This window comes from Nanorana parkeri, unplaced genomic scaffold (assembly GCF_000935625.1).
Source record: "Nanorana parkeri isolate BGI_ZX_2015 unplaced genomic scaffold, ASM93562v1 scaffold759, whole genome shotgun sequence".
Lineage (NCBI taxonomy): Eukaryota > Metazoa > Chordata > Amphibia > Anura > Dicroglossidae > Nanorana > Nanorana parkeri.
The window spans coordinates 765,602-791,364 of record NW_017307027.1 but is presented as its reverse complement, the minus strand read 5'-3'; the positions used below and the strand labels follow the sequence as shown (position 1 = coordinate 791,364).

General features: G+C 45.5%; 1 protein-coding gene across 1 annotated transcript in view; it reads right to left on the bottom strand.

The window, feature by feature from the left end:
• The window catches only part of SLC25A24 (solute carrier family 25 member 24), a 43,921-nt gene extending 28,259 nt beyond the window's left edge, over positions 1–15,662 (bottom strand). The window contains exons 1-3 of the mRNA XM_018564552.1: positions 15,470–15,662; positions 5,400–5,526; positions 1,836–1,923 (exon numbers count right to left, since the gene is read on the bottom strand). Of these exons, the coding sequence (XP_018420054.1) occupies positions 1,836–1,923; positions 5,400–5,526; positions 15,470–15,652 (398 nt within the window). The 5' untranslated portion in view covers positions 15,653–15,662. The remainder of the gene's footprint in view (positions 1–1,835; positions 1,924–5,399; positions 5,527–15,469) is intronic.
• Positions 15,663–25,763: the final 10,101 nt, after the last annotated feature.

The window sequence follows — 25,763 nt, the reverse complement described above, 5'->3', positions numbered from 1 at the left end:
GTCTGGGTTTGGTGGTTGCCAGGAGAACAGTACTTGCCTGACTGCATTGTGCCAAGTGTAAAGTTTGGTGGAGGGGGAGGAGGATTATGGTGTGGGGTTGTTTTTCAGAGGTTGGGCTTGGCAACTTAGTTCCAGTGAAGGGAACTCTTAAGGCATCAGCATACCAAGACATTTTGGACAATTTCATGTTCCCATCTTTGTGGGAACAGTTTGGTGATGGTCCCTTCCCGTTTCAACAGGACTGTGCACCAGTGCACAAAGCAAGGTCCATAAAGACATGGAGGAGCGAGTTTGGGGTGGAGGAACTTGGACTGTCCTGCACAGACTCCTGACCTCAACCCGATAGGAGTGGAGATTGCAAGCCAGGCCTTCTCGTCCAACATCAGTACCTGACCTCACAAATGCGCTTCTGGATGAATGGTCAAACATTCCCATAGACACACTCTTAAACCATGGGTACAGCCTTCCCAGACGAGTTGAAGCTGTTATAGCTGCAAAGGGTGGGCCAGCTCAATATTGAACCCTATAGACTAAGACTGAGATGCCATTAAAGTTCATGTGCGTGTAGAGTACCATGCGTTCCGGTGTGAGCGATCCGTGCGATCCTCAGCTTGGGGTCGAGTGCTGGGCTGCTGTGACAGAGCTCCATCCATACATACATTGCTTGTACAACTCCCGTGCGCCCTGTGGAGGTGCTAGGAGCCAGAATGTGACATCACTCCGATCCAGGCACTTCTACAGGTCACGTGAGGGAGATGTAAGCAATTCATGCATGGATGAAGCTCCCTCGCGGCCATTGCTCCAGCCCACCCCACCTCAAGCTGACACTTGGCGCCAGGCAGCATATTCTGAATGGCTGCTCAGTGCAAGAACTGATATTGCTACGCTAGGGGGAGGCTGAGGAGCCTCTTGCATAGAAAAGTGAAGGGCACGCGACGACCCACTGAAAACGGGGTCGAGACCCACTTTTGGGTCACGACCCACCAGTTGAGAAGCAAGGTTTTAGGCAGAGTAGGGAACCACTAGAACCCCTGTCAAGTTTTAGTGCTGTTTGTAAGCCAGCTGGGGAGAATTATCGTTTCCATTTCTCCTAGTGACCATTGTCACCGAGACAAAAAAGGCGAGACATACAGCATTTTACAGCTGTTCAAGTGATGAGTAAAATTTAACAGCCTGCTTCTTTGCCTTTTTTTTTGTCACTACAGTCAAAATCTATTGTCCATTTGACTCCATTAACTATTTAGAAAAGACGCATTCAAAACAAACTGATGGAAGGTTTAAAGACATATTCCACTTTCTAGAAAAATAAAAATGAATAAATGCCCCCATGTTATAGAAAGTAGAAATGGGCATTTAATCATTTTTGGCACTGGAGTCTGCAAAGCATTGCAACCGCAAATCAGTGGATCATGGGTGCAATTCACAGGCTTCTGCAAACTGTTCCACCAGTCCCAGGTCCATACGGAGGTACAGACCAGCGGTTATCGAGTTGGAGGAAGTTTTCAATGGATTGCAAGTGTGGAGTCGTGGTGGCAGATGGACTTTTTCAAGTAGAAGTTCTGTGAATGGATCTGTGAAGAATGGCAACAGCCGCGAGAAATGTAAAAATACACAGGTATTTCCATGTTGCAGAACCGATCTTTAAAGTAGTATTAAAGTCTCTCCATTCATCCAGAAGCGCATTTGTGAGGTCAGGTACTGATGTTGGACGAGAAGGCCTGGCTTTTTACATATATCTACTGCTAGCAAGGGGGGAGGTGCGAGTTTAATGTCACTAAGTATTATTCAGTATTGATGAAAAAAGACGACATAGAAGCCATCTGTAACAAACTTACCTTTTGAGGATTGTCTCAGCATGGTCTGCTGAAATGTTTATACCTAAAGTCTTAAGAGAATTCAAGATTTCAGATGCTTCAATCTTTCCTGGAATGAGAAAGATGAAAGATGAGTGGCCCATGTAAATAGAAAACAATATACTCTACGATCAACGCAAACGAAAAGCACAAAGAAATCTCTGGGAACAGTGCTGTTAAACCATGGGCTATAAGGCTGATTTCACATGGGCGATTCCTCCACTAGAGACAAACCCCCAGCAGCAGGGTGGCACAGTGGCCGTCTGTCCCTATCTGCTCCCTTTGTAGCCAGATGCAGTAAGATGTCACTCTGTTCCTGGACCTGCTGAATATAAATCCCCAGCACCAGGGTCCCTGGAAACAGAATTGTCCATCTGGCATCACCCTAACCACAATACCGCTCATAGTAAGTAAAAGTGCTTTTCCAGTAATATCATAAACCTCCAATCATTTCCTCAGAGTGGGACTCTGTTAGCAGAACACACATTTACACAAAGCATACTGATGCTACTAGACAATATGATAAATCTACAATGCTGGAGAAGAATTCTATGTTGGGCTGAATTCCCTCTAGTACTAAGCCTGGTCATGCAGCTCCTGATAGTTAGGAATAGCTGACAGGCAACACAACAACTGAGACCAAAAACACAACGCAACAAGGTCTAAGGTGGCTGTGATGTCAAAAGGCAGGACTTCCGGACTCAGCTTGGTGTTCTACCCCTTTGAGCCAGGACACAGGATGAGAAAACATATAAAATGAGTATAAAAAGGTTGGGGCAACTGGTAGTAAACTGTGTACAGTGCCCTCAATGACTCAAAAATCCACCAGGTCTTAAAGGATCAGCAGGGGGTACTCACTACAGATATCTATAGGCTCTGGTTTTCATGAACGAGTACATTTATTTCACCCACATTGGAGAATATGTAGTGTTAACAAGCTACCCCAGTGTTGGAAACAAACAGGGATTTGCAGTGATGAACTATACATATAATGCAAATATAAAATCGAAGAACTCATAAGCTGAAAAACAAAACAAAAAAACAAACACTTGATTGCGAAAAGCATGGAGGGGGGAATCTTCCCTGCTGGGCTATTGCATTCTGACTAGGGATGCACAGATACTTTACGATTACCAGTGCCGATACTTGGCATTTTCATGAGAACTACCAGGGTTGCAGCTGGGACCTGGCTCTGGCGCTCCACCACTGTCCTGAAATCATTAGTCTGTATTGTTTTAGAAAAACTGTCACATGACAATAAACAAAAATGTATCAGTACTCGTACTTGCAAAACTGGTATCTCTGCATCCCTTTATTTATATTTATAAAAACAAAATCGTACATTAAAACAGAGATGTACAAATCCCAGGAGCTCCGTGTGCTCCTTACAAATGACAGCTGCCTCCTAATTTTTGAATTTTTCTATAGTGTAGTCTTGGAGCTCAAAGGTATCGGTACATGTACTTGTACCGAGTACTGTACTTGGTATCTTTGCAACCCTAATTCTGATATCTGTGGGCACCAGCTGTCAGAGTACCCAAACTGTGACTGCAGCTGTCGTCACTGCTTGGCTGACAATTTGCAGCCGGGCTTTTATAAAGGTCGTTTGAGAAAATGTTATGCAAACAAACAGTGTGTGGTGCTAGCAGGGCCACACGCAGCTTGAAATTTGGCCAGGTTTGAGCAGTGTATAGCTAACTGAAGGCCAGGGTCACACCATTTTTCGGACCAGATCTGGAACGCGGTGCATTGCGTTTTGAATTGCAATTTTGCCACGTTCTAGTGTTGTTGTTTTTTTTAGCCTAAAATAGGCTTTCAGATGATATCCAGTGCGTTTACTTGTGTTTGTATGCGTTTTTGATGCATTGCAGTGCATTCCAGACCAGAGTACATGAGACAAGCAGTATTTTTTTTGTCTGGTTTGGAACAGACTGCGCTGGTGTGAACAGAGCCCAGAAATACCATAGGGTAACATTGGGATGCTTTTTTGGTCCGGGAACAAACTGTTCTGGTTGGGGCATTGTGTGAATAAGACCTTAGGGAGAGCAGAATCACTACAAGACTGTACAATGGGGCACCCCAACACACATATACATATATAAACCAAAGTACTTGCCTTCAGTTCACCACAAACAGATGTAAATGCATTCTTTATTGTGTTGCCCAAAATAAGGGCAGTTAAGGACACTTCTTTTTGGACTTGGTAAGGGTCCATTCGAAGTGAATGGACGGCTCTAATTCAACATGCATCATGTGATGGTCTTATAGACTTTATTTTGTGAGCGACTATCCACCTTTTTGTTTGAAGCAACTATTTGCTTTATATCTTTAAACATGCACAATGTGCTTAAAACTACAAACCACCTAGCTATTTCTGAACATTCCAATTTTACGCCTGTGACTGTTGTATGTGCGATTAGCCAAACTGGACATTAGCCAGGAGAAAAATAGGTAGTTTACCATTTCCAAGAAATTAAACTAACAGTGTTATGTCTGAATGAAATGTGCTCTTTTTACTGGTTTAATTGTATTTCATGTAACACTGTTATGTCTATTCAATGATGCACCTTTTTAATCCATGTTCATGAACACCTTAATAAACTCATGCACAAAGAAGAATCTTTTTGGTTCTATTAAAGAAGGGCGGGCTCCACATAGCCAAGACAGTTAACATACTGCATATAGGTGCGAAAGCAGCCTGAAAACCCAATAGCTTTCCCTACTTTATTCAAAACTCAACTAAAAAAAAACAGAAACCCCCAAAAACTAAAAGATTCTGCAGGATTTTGGCTTTAAAATGAGAACTATGAGGCGAGTGCTTTTTTTTACTCATCCTCATAGTTCTAGCCGACCTGTGACAATGAAACTGTCACAGGTCGGCTCAGTAGATCGGAAGTGAGCGAACACATACCGGCGTTCGCTCACTTCTCGATCCTGTCACGGCTCTCTGCCGTGACAGGGGAGGGACTGGATTCCCCCCTCCCCGCTCCGATCTTCCAGCGCTCACTGGCGGAACGGACGGGGGAGGGTACAGCTGGCTCTGCCTCTAGATAGGCAGAGCCAGCTGTCACTCACGCAGCTGGGCGGATCTCGACATTGTCGGGATCCGCTTCAGCGTCTCAGTATAGCTATAGCTCGCGGTATACTGAGCTTAGGGTGACGGGAGGACGCTAGTTTGTGTCCTCCCGTTACCCTAAGGAGAACTATGGGGAAAAGCCTTAACCCCATAGTTCTCCTTTAAGGGATTGTTTAAACCAGATGTGTTTGCATGTATTCATAGAAGCATTCCAAGCACATAGACAATACAAATTAATAATTTGCAATGAGTGAAGGTTACACCATTGCATTACATTGGTGTGCATCTGAAAAAAGTAAAGCAGGCTGCATTATTTCAAATACTGAGCTTAGGGTGACGGGAGGACGCTAGTTTGTGCCCTCCCGTTACCCTAAGGAGAACTATGGGGAAAAGCCCTAACCCCATAGTTCTCCTTTAAATAAAGACATACAGGCATTAAAGGTGCATGTGAAGGATGACTATTTTCTCACCATCACTGTTTTTGTCCAGGCTTGTAAAAGCAATTTTCATTTTCTTCTCATGCTCTTCTAGATATTTCATGAACTCTGCAAAGTCAAGCTGTCCATCTTTGTTTGTGTCACCGGCTGCAACAATTTTCTAAAAAGAGGAGAGATAAACGGAGAGACAACCCATTTTTAGTTAGAACTATACAGAACAGGGCAAAGCCATGAGGCCCATACAACCTTCTTTGGGACATAGCTCCTGAACAGTTTTGTGATCTGGCACTGGGGTGGGGTGTTCCCTCTTTTTCTATATTTTGTTTTTCTTCTTTTGCATTCCTTTTCCCACATAGTCCTTATTCCCTCCCCATCTTTCCCTGTTCACCTCTTTCTCTCCATTAGACTATTTAGGTCCACAAATACAAAAAATCCCTTGCAGAGAGTTTCCCAGCAAATGGCTCTAGTCAAATCCAAGTCATTGCTAATACTAGTTTATGTTTTATGCACTAGTCGCTTCTTAATGAAGTTGCCACTCCATTCGCATATTTCCAGGTATTTTGTTTGTGCACTCAACATTGCATGCTCAGGTGCCCTATTATAGTGAGTGTTACTCATGTTCTCCTCTGCATGTGAATATAAAATAAAGAATTTAAAACACTCAGTACATTTGGGTCAATGTGACTCACTGCATGTAACAGCGTTGGGAAATCACCAGGCACCAGCGCTGTAGCATGGAGATACTCCTTAGCCTTACACATGTCTACAATTCAATGTCTACACAGGGTTCCTTCTGCTCTTGGCAGCAGAGCAAAGTGGTGGTGGAGTAAAGGTAACACGATCATTTATTGCAGAGGGGAGGGGGAAAATCAAAGTGAGCCTTCTGCTTTCCCTGCATGGAAAAAAAAGCACAGGTTTACTGTAAGGAAAACACTGTAATAATGCACAATATGTGTTTACTGAGATAAATATTCTATATTCCCTTTCAGAATGAAGATTACATTACGGGTAAGAAGTTGCACATAGCAATATGTATAGGAACTACTGAAGCAAGAGGGTCTGTATGACAGCCAGAGACAGCATTTCCAGGAAGATAGGTCATCAATAGCAGCCTCCATAGTTCCTTTAGAGACAAGTTTTCTTTAAATGGGGACTTGTGGTGTGTGAAGTGCGGCCCAAAAAAAGCCATCAAAGTACACTGGGAATAAGCCCATTCCGCCTCCCCCTGACGCTCTTAGGCCCCTTTCAGATGGGCACTATCTGTTCTGATCAGCAGGGACTCCATGCATGGATACCCTGCCGATCGGAGCAGGACGGAACAGATGTCACTCTTATGACATCCATGTCCATTCAGTTTGATCTCCAGCTTGATGAAAAACTGGTGTGGAGACCTGATTGGACTGCCCATGTGCCAGCAATTGCAAGCTGTTAAAATGAAAACAGAGAGTTGCTGCACAGCATCTGGAGTTACTGCTGTGTAAAATGGAGCATATAGAACACTGTTCTAGAAGCTTGAGAAATACATTATATCATCATCACCATCAGTGCTACATTGAATTTACTCAGTTTCATACATATGCAGATTAAAGGGGTGAACTCTGTATATAATGCCAGTTAAAACCTTGTGACTGAAAAAAAACAAAAAACTTTTTTTAAATAATAAAAATGGGTTCCTATTTAGTAGGGATGCACTGATACTAGCATCGGTGCTGATACTGAGTATTTGTGCGAGTACTCGAACTCGCCCAAATGCTCCGATGCCTAGCCCGATACCCAAACTTCCGGTATCAGAAAGCCGGGCAGCGAGTTGTTACACGCTTCCCGGCTTACTGATTGGCCGGGAAGCTGCCTCCATGCTCCCTCGTCACCTGGTGACGAGGGAGCATGGAGGCAGCTTCCCGGCCAATCAGTAAGCCGGGAAGCGTGTAATGACTCGCTGCCCGGCTTCCTGATTGGTCGGGAAGCCAGCCAATCAGGAAGCCAGGCGGCGAGTCATTACACGGCGCCCGGCTTCATGATTGGCCAGAAAGCTGGCTTCATGCTGCCTCGTCACCTGGTAAAGAGGGAGCATGGAGACAGCTTCCCTGCTAATCCAGAAGCCGGGTTTCGAGTCATTACACGCTGTCTGGCTTCCTTAATGGGACTTCCGGTATCGGCGAGTATAAAAAAAAATTAAATAATAATATTCGGTACTCGTGCTCGATACCAAAACAAATTACTATCTAGCAACTTCTTACCCCGTAGAGAACGCTAGGGGGAAATAAAAATGATTAAACCGTGCAGTGGGGCTACCCCCACACTGTCAAAAGTTAACTGCTTGTTTTTGTCTAGGTTAAAAACAAAAATGTATACTCACCCGAAGCTCCGAGCCGGCTTGTTCTTCAGACTGGCCTTTCATGCGTCTTCATCTCTCCTCTGCAGCTGGTCTAAGGTCCCCAAGTCATCACATTCTACACACAGTGTATAAAAGGTGAGGATGGTGAGGGAAGTTTCAGTGCTGCAGCATAGGAGGAGACAGGCTGGAAGGAGCGCTGCGATAGCTGGATGGCTCAGAACCTCGGGTTCTATAGCACCTAGACATTTTTTAGTGTGCCATTAAGAATGAACTGATTGAACTCAATAAATCAGAAAACGACAGAAACCTGCCCATCTACTTGGAGAAAATATTTTACCATTGTACCTAAAGTGACACTATATTTAGGAGTTAAATCTCAAAAATTCATTAAAGTACCTTAAAAGAGAACTATGGGGTAAACTGTTTTATCCCATAGTTCTCTTAAGGGTCACGGGAGGACATATACTAACCTCCTCCCGTGACACAAAGCTCAGTATATGGCTAGTTTGCAATGTACCGAGAGCGCCGCAGACGGAATGGATCCCGACAATACTATCGAGATCTACCCAGCTGGCTGATTGACAGCGGGCTCTGCCTATCTAGAGGCAGAGCCCGCTGTGCACGCCCCCTCCCCGTCCGTTCCTCCAGTCAGCACTGAAGGATCGGAGAGGGGGGGGGGATCCCTGCGGGGAGCGGTACTGACAGTCACCGCTCTCTGCAGGGAGATGATCAGGAAGTGAGCGAGCAACGGTATGTGGTCGCTCACTTCCCGATCTATTGAGCGGACGTGCGACAGCTTCAGTGTCATATCAGCACTATGAGGATGAGTGGAAATCACTCATCTCATAATTCTCCTTTAACTGTTAAGAAAAATGTTTCTTATTTGTGTATCACTCGGCTGGAGATCCTCAAATCACCTCTGAATTGGTGCTGACACTGTCCTTCCTTCTGGAGGGTGGCTACTTTTGTTCCCCATGGTCCCTGTGTGTGTTGTAAAGTAGCCAGCGCTCCAAGCTTAATTTGTATTGAGATTGTAGTCTATCACAGGAGTGAGCTTGGAGTGGTGGCTGCTTTACAACACACACAGGCACCATTGGGGAACAAAAGTAGCCACCCTCCAGAAGGAAGGACAGCAACAGCACCAATTCAGAGATGATTTGAGGATCTATAGCTGAGTGATGCACAAATAAGACACGTTTTTGTTCATAGTTAAAAGGTGCTTGAATACATTTTTTAGATTGAACTCCTGAGTTTAGTGTCACTTAACTGTGCTCCTAATCAGTTTTTGAATGGCTCTCTATATGGCAAAGTACACATTCATGAAGCCAACACACTGACTGATCTCTGACACTAGGCCAGCAGGCTTTAGTTTTTATATTTGATTGCAATTATCCAGATCAGAAGCCATTCCAGGGAAAGGCTGGAGTCCGTTTACTCACTCATAGTAAAATGTGTTTATTTAAAAAAGGCGTGTGAGGCAGGTCACTGCTTGCAGACCAAAAAAAGGTGAATAGTTTTTGACAAGAGTATGAGCGGTAAGCTGGGAAGTAGGGATATTCAGATGTGCAAACTTTTTTAAATAGGACATTTTGGGAAACTAAGCTTTTTTTTCTTGTTAAGCCCACGGGGCCAAACGAGAAGACATGCACAGTGATGACCAGCCTAAGTTGCCTTACTAAACAAACCAATTTTAGGGCCAACTTAAAGGACACCTGTCAAGATCATATGTGAGCTGTCGACTTTTTTTTGAAGGTCTAAGCCCTGCAATCTCAATCAAAACTTCTTAAATCATTCCCTACTTGGGAGGACAAAGACTGGAAGCAACCCTATAAGGCCCCGTTCACACTGAGCGATTTATCGCGCGGTAATTCCCGCGATAGCACGGCTATTTACCACGCGATATCGCTCTCCAATGCAATCCAATGGGGCTCTGTCTGTAGCTGTCGCGGGTCGTGCGTCGGTACAGCTGGACCCTTTTTGGAGCGGATTTTGCCGCCATTCTAGCTTGCTCAATGCAAGCATTTGCGCGATATCGCGCAAAATGCCAATCGTGCGACAAACGCGCGATTTGCGAATCGCTCAATGTGAATGGGGCCTTAGATGTGCCATCATCCGATATGCATATACCTATTCTAGTTCAGTGATTGACCAAGGTCTGGACAACGATGCATCTTCAAAAGTCAGCAGCTTCCATTTTGAATCCAGATGGGTTCCTTTAGGCCCCTTTCACATGGTCCAATTTAGGAGGTGCATGTTGATCTATGGGGAAACAGATGTAAATGGACTTGTATCCATTTACATCAGATTACCCCCCATCCAGCACGATCAGGTCCAGCAAAAGGGAACTCCATTTATTTTTCCGGTCATGGCTGAAGGCACGGGTAACTGGATGTAAATGGACACTCATCCCTTTAGATCTGGCTGCTCATAGACTAACATTGGGATTCCGAACGGCTCTGTCTGAAAAACTTACAGGCAGACCTGATCGGAAAGGCCGTGTGAAAGGGCTCTCAAAGCAAACTATTGAGCATTAACAGACTAGGCAGGCAGATCAGTTAAGGCTCCATAAACTAGGGAAATCGTTATGATCTTATGCAAACGAGTATGTTTTGGCAATGTATGCATGCAGGTTCCAATTCATCAGCAAAAGCTTTCTAAAAGGTGCCCATACACTGCACGATTATCGTACGATAATCGTATGCGATCGGTTTTTCGTACGATAATCGAGCAGTGTGAACGGAGACGTGCGACCGTTTCTACTGTACGGTCGCACGTCTTCTGTCGAACCAGCATGTTCGAAAACCAGCCGGGAATCGTACGATTCTCGGCTGGTTAGAACGGTGCTCGGAAGATAAATGCTGAACGGGCCGGTGTGCGCACGCGCACACTGCCCGTTCAGCATTGCGGTCATCGGAAGCCCGCCCCTCAGGGGGGTGGGCTTGCGATGATCGAGAGTGCGATCTGCCTGTCCAAGATAGGCAGATCGTACGTTTTTTTAATCCCTTTACAACCATCGCAAGACGAAAGTCTTGCGATGGTTGTAGAGTGTATGGCCACCTTTGGGTGGCCATACACTGCCCAAATTTCAAGGAAGTTGATTATTCAATCACCTTCTGTTGAAAGAGCCAGGCCAAAAATTGCCAGCTGCAGTCACTATTTGAATATTCTGACAGCTGTGGGTGCTGACTGTCAGGATACAAAGACCAGCAGGTGAGATTCCTCCATCCACATTGTTTAGCATGAATGGGGAAATCAAAGAATTTGTTCTCATTCAGCCCATGGCGGTGACTAGTGTACGGCCAGCTTTAGTAACGGTTAAAAGATAAGAAGGGTTTGCTCCACCATAAAAATGACACACACACACACACACACACACACACACACACACACACCATTTCTTTACACTATATCTCATTTACAACTTAATAAGTTAAATAAAATGAACAAAGTCACATCAGTTATAGCCACGTGTCCATCCTTACCACTCCCTGCAGATATTGATCCTGTAGGACAATTACCAGGAACTGCTGACAAAAGACTAGCTAGAAACGCTGAGACCTGGCTATAAGAATGAGGAATAGAGCAAATGTGGAGAGCACGCTTATTACACCAGACGTCAGCCATGACAGCAAAGTGAATCGAGCTTTACAGAGACTGATATAGGATGGAAAATAACAGAACAAGTCTATGGGAGAGGTGGTACAAGTAAAGACTTCTGAGATATACACACTGACAAAGAGAGGGCATTTATTTCTCCGTTAATGACCCCATTCACACTGAGCGACATGGAGAATTGCGCGTTTTTTCAGCATTCAATTTTGTGCTGAGTGGCATTGGGCTACATTGCGCGATATAGCGCGACAGTGCACATTTTCTCACGCTACGTATCGCGACTTTTGGGAGGGACTTTGTCGCTGCTACATTGGGCTGTAACCAATCAACAGCGGTCTTGATGTGCCATCATTCTTTCCGTCCATATTGCTGTGCAAAAGTGACCCCTCTGTAGCGCGTCTATGTGAGTCATTGAGTCTATGTGGCCAAATCGCGCGACATCCACCTGAAAAATAGGTCATGTTTGAGCTACAAGCTTGAGCGACGAGCTACAGACGACATTGAGCTGCGAGATGTGAACAGCTCCTTTGAAATACATTGAGCGACATTGCGCCTAAATATGCGCGATTTTGGAGCGGAAATCGCGATAAAGCGCTCAGTGTGAACAGGGTCTTACACTGTAATATCACAGTGTTGGTGGTGGGTAGCCAGATCTAAAGCTAGCCATACACACACACAGATTTCTCTCGATCAGTCCAGATGGATGTCTCTACATTGCCGTATATTGTATTCAGACAGCTCAGACACCCGCAGCTGCCTGAAGAGAGACTGCATCTAATAGGACACAGTCACCGATTGGCCAACAATCTTCCATCAGGCTCAACCAATGTGTAAATCGACTTTTGTTGGGCCAGATGATGCCACCAGCCACAGATTGAACTTGTCCCGATTCTGCATGAATTGGCTACAGGCCAAGCCGTGTATGGCTAGCTTCCTTATTGTAAACACAGTGTTGAATTAGGGAAGGCACCACCGGGCTCCACAGAATTCGAATAATCAACTAGGCCGGGTGAAAAACAGAGACTGGCCAAATAGTAACTGCGTCTTGTCACGTTCCAGGTGCAGGGGGTGTTGATGGGGTGCTGGTGGTGCATGCTAATGGTGCTCTGGCCAGCGTCCTGGTGGCGCACCGCTCAGCTCTGACTGGCGTCCCACTCAACTCAATTATGTCACTGGTTGCTAGGAGCTGAGCAGAATGCCAGCCAGAGTGTCCCAGGTTGCTAAGAGCAGGGAGCGGAGATGTGTATGGCCCCCCACCTGACTCAAATAGATGCCTTAAGGTGCCCATACACCTTACGACCATCGCAAGACTATTGTCTTGCGATGGTCGTAAGCTTATTAAAAGCTCGTACGATCGGCCCATCTTGGACAGGCAGATCGTACTTGCGATCATCGAATGCCCGCCCCGCTGAGGGGCGGGCTTCCGATGACCGCAATCCAGAACGGGCAGTGTGCGCGTGCGCACACCGGCCCGTTTCTCAGCTGACGAACGAGCAGGCTAGAAACCCGCCAACAATTGTACGATTATCGGCAGATTTTCGAACATGCTGGTTCGACAAAAGACGTGCGACCGTACAGTAAAAACAGTTGCACGTCTTCGTTCACACTGCTCGATTCTCGTACGATCGCGGGATTTCCTGCGATTCTCGTACGAGAATCGAGTAGTGTATGGGCACCTTTGGGCTGTTGAGCCTGATGCAGCTGCCTCATTTTAGGGTCTGATACCTAGGCTACTAGTAGCCAGTGACATTCAAATGGACATGTTCTGTAAAACCAAGGGTGGATGAGAAATGACTACTAGGTATAGCATGGCCTGGATAAATAAGAACCTTCACAGACATAATTGTCTTATTTGGGGCCTACTCATACACATCTGTTGTGATAAAAGCAAACCTCTTGTATTTTGCTGCATGAAGATGCATGTCAAGTAGAAATCCCATTCATTCCTATGGGTCTGGTTCACATCTATGTGCTGCAGTTTAGTGTTAAGCTGTCCTTACACTTTACGAATATCGGCCAATTTTCGTATGCGATCGCGTTTTCGGACGATATTCGTAAGGTTGATGGGCAGTGTACAACCACAAATACTGTACATTCAATCGACTTTTGACTAACCAGCAGTTTAGAAAACTTCGGTCGATCGTACGATTTTCGCAAGGTTGGTGGCGTTTCCGTTCGATTTAGAATGCAAATGCGCAGACAAAAATATGCGCGGTCCATTACCGCAATTCGTCCAGGTGCTTTCTTTGAATTACTACTGATTCAACCTAGCGATAATCGGGGCAGGATGGGGCCCCCGGAAAAGTTTCATCCGATGATCGCAAGGTGAACGGGCAGCTTTAGAGGCAAAGGAAAACTCTACGAGCCCATTCACACCTACATATGTGCATTACCAGGTGCACTGCATGCACACAGAACAGTATAAATCCCTGATGTCCAACCTGCAGCCCTAATGTGTGGCCCTTGGAGGCCCAGCAGATAGTAGTCTGTGTTTTGGTGATTACTCCAACCAGCAGAGGAATAATATTATGTAGACTGACTTCTGGCAGCTGAATTGTTTGGTTTATTTTACACTTACACTGTATCAGTTCCGTCTCTCCCGCCTCTATTTTTACGTTTTGTTTACCACTATGAACTTTTATAGTGGATCTTGGGCAGTCTCATGTAATATGTCTCTAGTCTATGACTGTCTCTTCTCCAACAAACTCCTTTAGGCCCCGTTCCCACTGCGAGATATGCAAATCGCACGTTTGTCACGCGATTTGCATATTGCGCGACATCGCGAGATTTGCCGCGCGATGTCGCGTTCAAGCTTGCATTGAGCAAGCTTGAATGGCGGCTAAATCCGCTCCAAAAAGGGTCCTGCTGTAGCGACACACGACCCGCGACAGCAGGACCCTTTGCCCCATTGGAGTGCATTGGAGCGCGATATCGCGGGAATTACCGCGCCATAAATCGCTCAATGTGAACGGGGTCATAAGGCTGGGTTCACACCTGGGCGTTGTTCAGCGCTGTTCGAAGTGCTGAAAAACGCTCAAGGAGTGAAATCCTATAAATCCATATGGGCATGGTTCCCACCTGGGCGTATTTCGTCGCGCTGAAAAACGCCCTCGGCGCATAAAAAAAAAAAAAATCATCATACAGCCAGGGAGGTTAGAAAACGAGCGTCGAACACGCGTTTCATTGGACTAAAAAACGTGCTAAAAAAAACGCGCCTAAAAAACGCGCCTATAGGAACGCCCAGGTGTGAACCCAAGCTAACAGTCTATGACCATCTCTTGTAGCCTCTGACTATCTCCTGTTGCATGTCTGCAGTCATTGGCCATCTCTTGTAGTCTCTCACCATCTCATGTACAATGTCTGCAGTCGCTGCCCATTTCTTGTAATCTTTGACCATCTACTGTTGCATGTCTGCAGTCTCTGACAATCTCTTGAAGTCCCTGTCCCTCCCCTGTAGTATGTCTGCAGTTTTTGACTATCTCTTATAGTCTCTAACCATCTCCTGTAGCATGTCTGCAGTCTCTGACCATCTCTTGTAGTATCTGATCATTTCCTGTTGCCCGTTTGCAGTCTCTAACCATCTGCTGTTGAATGTGTGCAGTCTCTGACCAACTCCTGCTGCATATCTGCAGTCTCTAACTGTCTCTTGCAGTCTCTGACCCTCTAATTTTGCATGTCTGCAGTCTGACAGCTTTCTGTAGCATTAAATTCAGCTTTCTGTAGCATTAAATTCATCAAATATTGTGTGGCCCTTTGATGTCAGGAGCTGCACTCAAGGCCCCTATATCAAGTTGACCATCCCTGGTATAGCCCCAGCGATCCCAATTCTAACTCAGCACACAGCCAACTTCTCACTGCACATATTTACATATATACTCATCTAAACATAGTGATCCATAGACTGGCTATTAATGACGGCAGGGGAGCAGACTGGAGAAGGGTGATGAGGTCACACTACTTATATTATCTAGATCCAAAGTACATGGCTCACTTCCTCCTACTACATAGCAGGACCTACTGCAGACATCTCAACTCTCCCGGAAGCTCCGGGAGTCTCCCGCTATTAGATAGCGGCTCCCGGCTGCCCGGGAGAGAAACATACCTACCACCCCCCTATACAGGAGGGACCCACCTTCTCCTATACAGCAGCACTCACCTCCTCGGCACCGGCGGCTACTGCCATCCCCATGGCTCTGAGCCCTTGCTGGAGCTCATGGATGTCCACCTTGCCATCCTTATTAATGTCCAGCTTCTGGAAGAGTTCGGCATACTTGTTCTGGGTGTCCGAACCTTCACACACAGCTCTGCACAGCACGGATCTCCTCATCTGTTCCCACATCGTCACTATCAGGTCGGGCCGAGTAAATGATGGTTGGTGTCCGGGGAGAGGTGTACAGACAGCCGGGCACACACTCTGCAGGCCAGAAGACAAAAATGTAGAAATGCAGGAAAGTGAGAGAGGACACCGCCCAGAGAGAGGAGGGGGAGGCGAGCATGGGAGGGCCGAGCAAGGAATTCCCTAAGAGGAGGCCGATCAGCGCATTCTACTAATCTCCTCCCAGATCTACTACACACGTCACATCTGACTTCTCCGATTGTTATTACGGTATGTTTTCCACAACACACTGCTTCACTCCTCAGATCTACTATGCACACTGCTACACTCCTCCGATCTACTATACACACTGCTACACTCCTCCGATCTACTGCTACACTCCTCCGATCTACTACACTCCTCCGATCTACTATACACACTGCTACACTCCTCCGATTGTCATTATGTGTCCACAACACACTGCTACTCTCCTCCGATCTACTATACACACTGCAACACTCCTCCGATCTACTGCACTCCTCCGATCTACTATACACACTGCTACATCTCCTCAGATCTACTATACACACTACTACACTCCTCCAATTATCATTATGTGTCCACAACACTCTGCTACACTCCTCTGATCACAGCTACACTCCTCCGATCTACTATTCAGGTTACACGATGTAACCGTGTTCGAACACCCGAACGGCCGAAAAGTTCGAATACGAACTCGAACCTAATGCAAGTCAATGGGGGTCGAACTTTTGAAAATGGTTGTCCCCTTTAAGAGGGCTTATTTGCAAGTTATTGTCCATAAAAGGTGTATGGGGGTCCAGGTACTGGCTTGGGGGACAGGAATCAATGACAAAAACAAACAAAAAAATACAGTTTTTAAAGGAGCAGTGATTTTTACATCACTTAAAGGGTAAGAATAAAAATGAAAAATTCCTTCAAATATCGTGCCTGCCTCTGGGGGGTCCCCTTAACCTGCCTGTGAAGTGGCGGAGCTGTACGATGTATAGAACCTGCTGCAGCAAAACTGACATTTCTATTTAAAAAAAATGATTTTTTTTATTTTTTATTCTTAAAGTGTGCAGTTCCCCCTCCCAAACAATACCAGACCCTTTGGCCTGGTTCACACCTGTACGTTTTGTAGCGCGTTCAACGCTCTACGAACGCTCTACAAAACGCTCAAACATGAAAATCCCATTGTTTTCTATGGGTATGGTTCACACCTTGCCGTATTTCAGCCCGTCTGAACGCGCTACAAAACGGCCTACGCCTGAAAAGGTACATGAGCTTCTTTGCGGCGTTTTTGTTGCGTGTTTCCATTGAGATACAGCCAAGTAGCCCTCGAAAACGCGTGTTTGTCGCTCGTTTTTTAACGCGGTAAAAACGCACGTCACGAAACGCGCGACAAACTTGCATATTCAATACGCCTAGGTGTGAACAGAGCCTTAAGGTCTGGTAGGAATGTTAGGAAGGATATTTAAAAAAAAAAAAAAGCTTTCCCTGGTGGTTGTGGGGGTCTGTGGGCAAGGGGGCTTATTTGCATCGGAGTACCCCTTTAATTAAGGGGGCACCCAGATGCCGCGCCCCTCCCTCACTAAAGGGTTAAATAAAATAGGGGGCGGGCCTTTTTCACGTCATTGTTCCAGTCTAAGAAGTCACGCTTGAGTGACCAGCTGGCTTTTATGCGATTTTACCTTAGCGCTATTTTATATATATTTCTTTGACCTAATAAACTTGGAATTTATTACGCTATGAGCGTATTCTTCATTTTTTTTGCCTGATTGGATATCTGACCTGGGGGACTTCTAAGGGCGGAGATCCCTGGTTCAACATCCCTGAGAAACAGGAGGTTTTTCTTTCTTTCCCTGGAGTTCCACTGAGCTGGAGAAGAGGATACACAGCTCCGGTTTCCATCTGACGAGATACACGGCTCTTTAAACATCAGAGATCCGGTGAGTGCATTCCCTTGAGGGGATTTTCTTGGTCTTTTTTCTGGATTTTCGTTGGACACATCACTGAACTGGAATACGCACCCGATTTCACTGTGGAGGTTTTTTTTTTTGGTTTTTTTTTGCTCTTATGGGGTTTTAATACTTTGAAAGACTCAGTCAATTTTGACTATCCACACACACACACATATATAATTTACCTAATAGAATTTTTTGTTAATTTTTTATGAATAATCAATTAATAACATTTTTATGCAGAGTGTTTTTTATGCAGAGTGTTGTTTATAATTTCATTGATATATGTTGTTTATTTACACACAAGACACATGCTTTGAACACTTTTTCAGATTTAAAACACAGGTTTATTTTTCAAGGAGTATATTTGATAAATTTTTTCTGTCTACTGAACAGTCGTCTTTTTCACATTGTTTCATTTTGGATCATTATCCTTTCACACACTGTCAGTTTTCTCACTTTATTTATATAGATGTCACTGACACTTTTTCATAAATTTTTTTATGAATGCTTCATGCTGGGATCATAACAGTTTGATCTTCTTATATCCATCACCGAAGGACGCTTAGCGCTGTACTATTTAACACATCTTAAATAAAATAGTTAATAAAAAGTCCAGACTTTTGATAAAATCCTTTAATTGAAAAGAAAAAAACAGACATATTTTTGACGAGTCTTTTATAAATAAATAGAAAAAAACAACCAAAGAATGGATCCACCGATGTAATCCATGGTCAATCACGACGTCACGTGACATAACTGGTTGCCAGGAGCTGGGCGGGATGCCGCACCTAAACCAGCCTGCCGCCGCCAATTCAGGTGGCAAAATGACTAGGGACACCCCTAAATGTATCCATAGCCCAAAGTTTTTTATTTTTATTTGGGATGGTGTGGTGAACACTAGCAGCCCATTCAGGGATAATCTGGTCAATACTTTTTCCCAGGTTTTTTTGGTAAAATTAGGTACCTCGGCTTATATTCGGGACGGCTTATACTCGAGTATATACGGTATCCTGAATCGTACCATATACGATTATATGTGGACTACCACTGACAGACACACCAGAAACTGTAGGTTCATATCACAGGAATCACCAGCCGCAGCATTAAGACAGATGTGAATGAGGCCTAGGGAAAGGCTTCCTCCTGCCTGCAGCAGACTGATGACATTATCTCAGCCTAGGCAGAGTCACCTGACTAGAGGTCAAGGATTGCTTTATAGGACTTGTTCATACAGGCGGCAAGGGGGTGGTAAAAACAAGTGCTTGATCCAAGTTTTTACCACCACCACCTATAAGGTACAATAGCAGACAATAAGCCCGGCAAACATGCCACAGCAAATTTTAAACAGAATGTCTCATTTGGCAGGCAGTGCCGATTGCCAAACACGACAATTGCAATAAATTGGACCATGCCAAAACATCATGAGTGTGTGGTTTGCAGTGCAGCATTGCAATTGAAAATCCCCAATGGGATAAAAAAAAAGGCATTCAGGAGGTGTCAGTATCGTCTCCCTAATCGGGCAGTCGCTGTTCTACCATCTTGTGAAAAGCAATCCACCGCAGAGGGGCATTAAAGCCAGACACCCGTCTGAAAGAGACCTGAATGGTAAAAGCTTTCTAGAAACATTACACTATTGTACATTGTGACATGTCTGGAATGTCAGTGAATTATTTGTGCACACTTGTAAAGTTACTGAAAGGTGCACTTTAAGGGTCCATGCCCACTAAAACCGCACCAAAAAGACACATGTAAGATGCACATGTGTTTACATCCTTTTATTTATTTATTTTTTGTAGGCGGTACCATCACTTCTACTATTAAAAGAGATGTGTTTGCGGCGTTTACATGTGTACATGAAAAATGCAGCCAGCTCTATTTTTTCAAAATGCAACGCACTGGTAGGAACTACACAATTGAACACTGACTATTTTGTGTGTATATACATTGTATTGCATTAAAAACATATTAAAAATGCATTGTTTGGGAATGGGCCCTAACTGCCATCTTCTCCAGATGCGTATACTCATTTTACTTTTGGAGCTTACACAGGCTATGAAGTTTCCTCTCAACCCCATGTGACAGTTTCGGGTTCCTAAGCCGATCAGCATGCGCCAGCACTTAGCACTTACCGCAATCACTGGAAGTTTTTCCCAGACAAAGCTCGGCTTCACTTTAAAGAAAATTTGCGATAAGCAAAAAATATAGGCTACAGTGACTGACCTTGCCTTGTCATCAGCCTGTCATTGTTGGTCACCCTAACCGCCCCCTCCGCTCATCCATTGACCTCCTGCTTTCCAGCTCCCTTGTCCACTCCTCCCATACTCGCCTCCAGGACTTCTCTAGAGTCTCTCCCATCCTCTGGAACTCTTTACCCCAACCTGTCCGTCTATCTCCCACCTTGACTGCCTTTAGGCGTTCCCTAAAGACTCATCTCTTCAAGGAAGCCTATCCCACCTCAACTTAACCACTCAACCATCACATTCTCAAATAATTCATCCCCACACAGCTACCTCCTCATGTATCATTTCCCCCTCCTCATTCAGATTGTAAGCCCCAGGGGCAGGGCCCTCCTTACCATCTTGTCTTGAATTGTAATGTCTTCCTTATATTGTAAAGCGCTGCGCAAACTGTTGGCGCTATATAAATACTATGTAATAATAATAATGTCACACAATGGGGGTGATTCAAAACAGCTTTTGCGACACATTTCAGGTCTAGCAACAACTTCATGTAACCTGTGCAACACCATCAGAGATCCAACGTGTGTCGCAGATTTATGTAGTCCTTATCTGTAATACTGTTCTAATATTTCCCTGTGACTGCCATACATTCAGGGAGTAATACCACCATTTCAGAGCTAAGAAACTGTCAGTAAAGAGCACCAATGTCATGTTGCTCAGCGTCCTTGGTTGCTAGGACGTAGGTACGGGCACTCTGTATAAATCCCACTGAATTACTTCAATATTGTCTTCATCACTGACCTAGAACAAAAATACAGTAGGGATAAGTGGAGTGATTGGCGAAATTTCATAGAAGGGGAACTTTCAATTTTATATGTGGAGCTGCTTATGAAGCCTTTTTTTAAAATTAAACCATGTTCACTTTAATATGGTAATAATAATAATTAAATGGGGAGCTTTCAAGGGCACAGTCCACACCCAAGGTGCGTTGTAAGGTTGCGCATGCATGCACAACCTTAGCAGTAGTCGCATAGCACCCCATAGATCCTGCATAGCCCACCTGAGGCTCTCTATGGTGGGCTCTGCAGTGTCCCAGGTGGGCAGGTCGTCGGGGTCCCTTTCCCTGTACATCCTCCCAACTCTTCTTACCTGCTGCTGCTGCTGGGGCCCAGCCTCCTCCACCCCCTCCCCTGTCACCTATGCCATGCCGCCCCTGGTACAGCTGATATCCATGTAAGGGGCCCTCCAGGCTGCCCAGACCCCTCACAGGTACCGGCCATACCCCCTGATGGCAGTGTTCTATCAAAGTTTGTGACTACGTTAGAATCATACAGTGTAATGTTCCCCATTATAATCCACTTTTATAATTAGATGAAATAACAGCACACAACCCCAGCCCCTCCCCCGCTTGGACCCACCCATCCAGAGCCTCACCGAATCTCAGGGAGGCGGTGTGTGCAGGGGGTGGGGCGTGTGACACACTTCTCCTCTACCGCCGCCTGCTACTAGGGACACGGCTGGGAGAGGAGTGGCGAGTCACAGGACCCGCCCCCTTGATGAGAAGCCCGTCGGCAGTGCGGGGCCCCGGTGTTCTAACACGGGGACCCTGCACTGCCCCATATTCCACCAGGGGGGGTGCCCAGCACCGGACCTCACTGGGCCCCCCCCACAGCCTCAGGCCCCGGTGCAGCAGCACTGGCTGCACTAGTGGTATTTCTGCCCCTGAGTAGTGATGTGAGTGGACTTGGTGCAAATCCAGTTCACTCAAACCCATGCAAAACTATCATTGCCCACCTGGCCCAATCAGTGGAGGCTGCGGCATTCCCCACCCGGTTATGACATGTAGCTGCAGGGCAGGGAATGCTCCGGCCACAACTGTTTGGGCCAGGAAGGGTGTGTTTCACTGACAGATTTGCCCGGGCCTGGGTGAACTCGGTTTACACCAAGCCCACGCACATCATTAGTTACAGTAGCTGCAATGGCTTCCACAGGAGATCCTTGACTGAGTGCAACCTCTTCAATCTGTGGGCAAAACTCACCTCTCTAATGAAACTGCTCCACTGGGATACCAACCTCCAAGCCATCAAGCACACTTTGCAAAAACTGACTCTTCCCTCCATGTGTCACTTACCACATTGACATTGTGACAACCAGTCTATCTGACATATTGGCACCAAGCATAGCCAGCTAGAAACGACTCACTGTCCAGAATAGCTGATATTTTTTTTCCATTAACAAAATCATGTTTAAAGGTACACACCGGTAACAATGGAAAATTAAAGTGACTCTAAACTCAGGAGTTAAATCTTAAAAATGCATTCAAGTACCTTAACTATTATTAACCCCTTCGTGACTGACGACGTACAGTGTACGTCGCCAGCATCGGGGCTGTTTAAACAGACTCCCGGCGACTTTTGCCTCCGGGACTCTGTTTAAACTTGTAGAGCCGACTGTCGGCTTTACAACAGAAGCGATCCTGTCGACTTACCTGTCGCCAGATCGCTTCTGCGTCCCGAAGAAGGGGCCCCCCCCCCCGCCGGACACCCCCGCCGTGCTTCCCGGGCTCCGTTGCCCCTCCTACGGGCCCGGGACCGGCGATCTTTGTGTCCGCGGGGAGCTGGGGAGGAGGTCGACGAACTTCCGTTCATCGATCCCCTCCCCGTTCTATGGGACCGGGAGCGATGCAGATTGCATCACTTCCGGTCCCTGGGCTGTCAGTTCTGGGCTCCTGCAGCCCAGCTATAAGCTATTGAAGTGCGATCTGCACTTCAATAGCTTATTTCCAGTGTAAAGGTGACACTGAGGGTCTTTTGGACCCCCAGCATCACCTTAAAGAGGACCTGTCACCACCATCTGCTATTACATGGGGGGGCTTGCAAGCCCCCCCATGTGATAGCAGTCAAAGTAAAGTAAAAAAAAAAAAAAAAACAGTTTTTAAAATTAAAATGAAATAAAATAAATCTAATAATAATAAAAAAAAATTTTTAAAAGTACCCCGCCCCCGCGAGCACGCGCGTCGCCACGTAAACACGCGTCGGGTGCGCCTACGCATGAAAACGACGAACGCGCTACACATGTTGGGTATCGCCGCGCACGCCGGAGTGAGAGCAATAATTCTAGGGGCAGTATTTTGGGGTATCTCTAAATTGATGACCTGTGGGGGCTTTTAAAGTGTCTTTTATTGATTTTTTGGGGTACTGCAGTTTTTCGCCGTTTCACGGTCGCACGCAATCTGTAAACTGGGCATGTTGGGTATCGTTTTACTCGTTGTAACCTCATCTTTTATATTTCATTAAAAAAATTGGTAATTTGTTGTGTTTTGGGGCATTTAATTAAATTTGTCACTAAATTTTGGGGTTTAATAAGGAGTTGCGCTAATATTGCGCAACATAAAAATTTTCAACTACCACCATTTTATTCTATAGGGTCTTGGCATTCAGAAAATATATAATGTTGGGGGGTTTTACGTCATTTTCAGGCCTAAAATGTGGAATATAACATGGGTGCAAAAATGGAAAAAAGGGCCTCAGTCATGAAGGGGTTAAAAATGTATCTTATTTGTGTATCACTCGGCTGTAGATCCTCAAATCATCTCTGAATTGGTGGGAGCTACTTTTGTTCCCCATGGTCCCTGCGTGTGTTGTAAAGTAGTCACTGCTTCAAGCTTGCTCACGTGACGGACTAAAATCTCACGTACGGTGAGCGTACGGCTGCGTAGTCCCATAGAGATGGACAGAGGCTGCGTACTAATCACACACAGCACCTGTCCTTCCTGGGAGCTGCCCTATACAGCCGTGCACGCAGCACGGAGCTGTACATGCCGGCTTTTTCTCGTGTGAATGAGGCCTTAAGGGAAAACTAAGTTTGAAAGGTCTGTGCATTTATTTTTGTGAACAAGCCAAGTTACTGCAGTCAGTTGTACCTGTTATTAAGCGCTCAGTGGAGCAAGGCTTTTTGTTTTGCTTCTGTTTATTTTGGCAGTTCTTGCTAGACCTGTTAATAAAAAAGAAAAGAACTTTACTTTGCACAAACTAAACCATTGTGTGGTGTTTCCCACCTTGAAGACTGTGTGGCTGTAAGGCCTGGTTCACACCTGGGCGTTTTACAGCGCGTTCCTACACGCTGTAAAACACTCAACATGTGAAAATCAATCATTGCATATGGGCATGGTTCCCACCTGGGCGTTTTACAGCGCGTTCCTACACGCTGTAAAACACTCAACATGTGAAAATCAATCATTGCATATGGGCATGGTTCCCACCTGGGCGTTTTACAGCGCGTAGGAACGCGCTGCAAAACGCCCTACGCCCAAATAAGTACAGGAGCTTCTTTGGGGCGTTTTGCCGCACGTTAAAAAAACCCATTAAAAAACCGCTCAGGTGTGAAACCAGCCTAAGATCCCAGGTCACAATATATACTTCAATTAACATCAACCAACAAAATGATTAAAAGTGTAATCCTTGCTTTTGCCACATCTATGTTAAAGGAGAATTATGAGGCGAGTGATTTTCACTCAGCCTCATAATCTGAGCCAACCTCTGACAATTAAACTGTCACAGGTCGGCTCAGTAGATCGGGAAGTGAGCGAACACATGATTAGGTCGGCCCTGTGCAGATATGGACTGGGCTATGGATAACAGGTACAATATAGAGGTTTAGAAGGAATTAATGTAATGTCATGTTTTAATGTTGAATGTTTTTCAGTTATGTAAGATGTGAGAAATTTGGATTGTTGTTTGGGAAAATTAATAAATATTTATATAACTTCTCGATCCTGTGCCGGCAGAGAGCCGTGACAGGGGAGGGACTGGATTCCCCCCTCCCCCTGTCCGATTCTCCAGTGCTGACTGGCGGAACGGACAGGGGAGGGGGCAGGTACAGCTGGCTCTGCCTCTAGATAGGCAGAGCCAGCTGTCACTCACGCAGCTGGGTGGATCCAGACATACTGTCGGCTGCGGCGTCTTAGTATACCGCGAGCTGTAGCTTGAGGTATACTGAGCTTTGGGTGATGGGAGGACGCTAGTTTGTGTCCTCCCGTTACCCTAAGGAGAACTATGGGGAAAAGCCCTACCCCATAGTTCTCCTTTAAGGGACGTCTCCTCATAAACATCCATTCATGGATAAGTCCATATATAAATAAATGAATGTATATTCTAAATGTGCCACTCTATATTTTTCTAAGGCAATGTGTCAAACTGTGAAAACATAGTCTAATGTGTATCAGATTCTCTCATAAAAATATATGTGATAAGATTATAAATAACATAAATAAACATCAATACATAATATGATTCAAAAATAAAGTGCACAAACTTTGCACGTGCAAACAATACATAAAGTAAGTTCCCAAAGGTAGAAAGTTCCACTAGAAAGGTGCATGCACTACTTGTGTGTGAGATCTCCATGATAATTTCCACGATAACCAATCACCCACAGGAGTGCTGCTCACCTTATATAAAAACCTTAGAACAAGGTCAGAAAACAGCAATCCCCTTTCACTTAGTAGGTATAGTCGAACGGTAAAAACCCGGAAGGCAACAACACCCGCCATCATGCCAAAGTGTGTGACGTCATTGCGCACGTACAATGTCATCGTGCACATTTGTGATGAGGTCACACGCGGTTACCTGCCGGCGGCCATCTTGGTGAAGGACGCCAGCAGAGAGAGGAGGGGACGTTAACCCGGCCGCATAAGATATGCCGCCAGGTCCCCTCCTCTCTCGTGCACCAGTCAGGTCATTTTGGTGTCACCCTCTCCAATAGTGTGTGGCTGCCCCCCGCACCCCCTAGTGACACTACTGAGCCAGAGCACGAGGATTAAATGTGCGGCTTTTTTTTTTTTTTAAATCAGCAAACCATATGAAAGCAATGAGGCTGCCATAGTCCCATAATGTGAGTGTTGCATACGCTGCTGCTCCCAGTTCATTTGTGTTGAAGAGTGGTGGGAATTCACTAAAAAATGCCTACTTT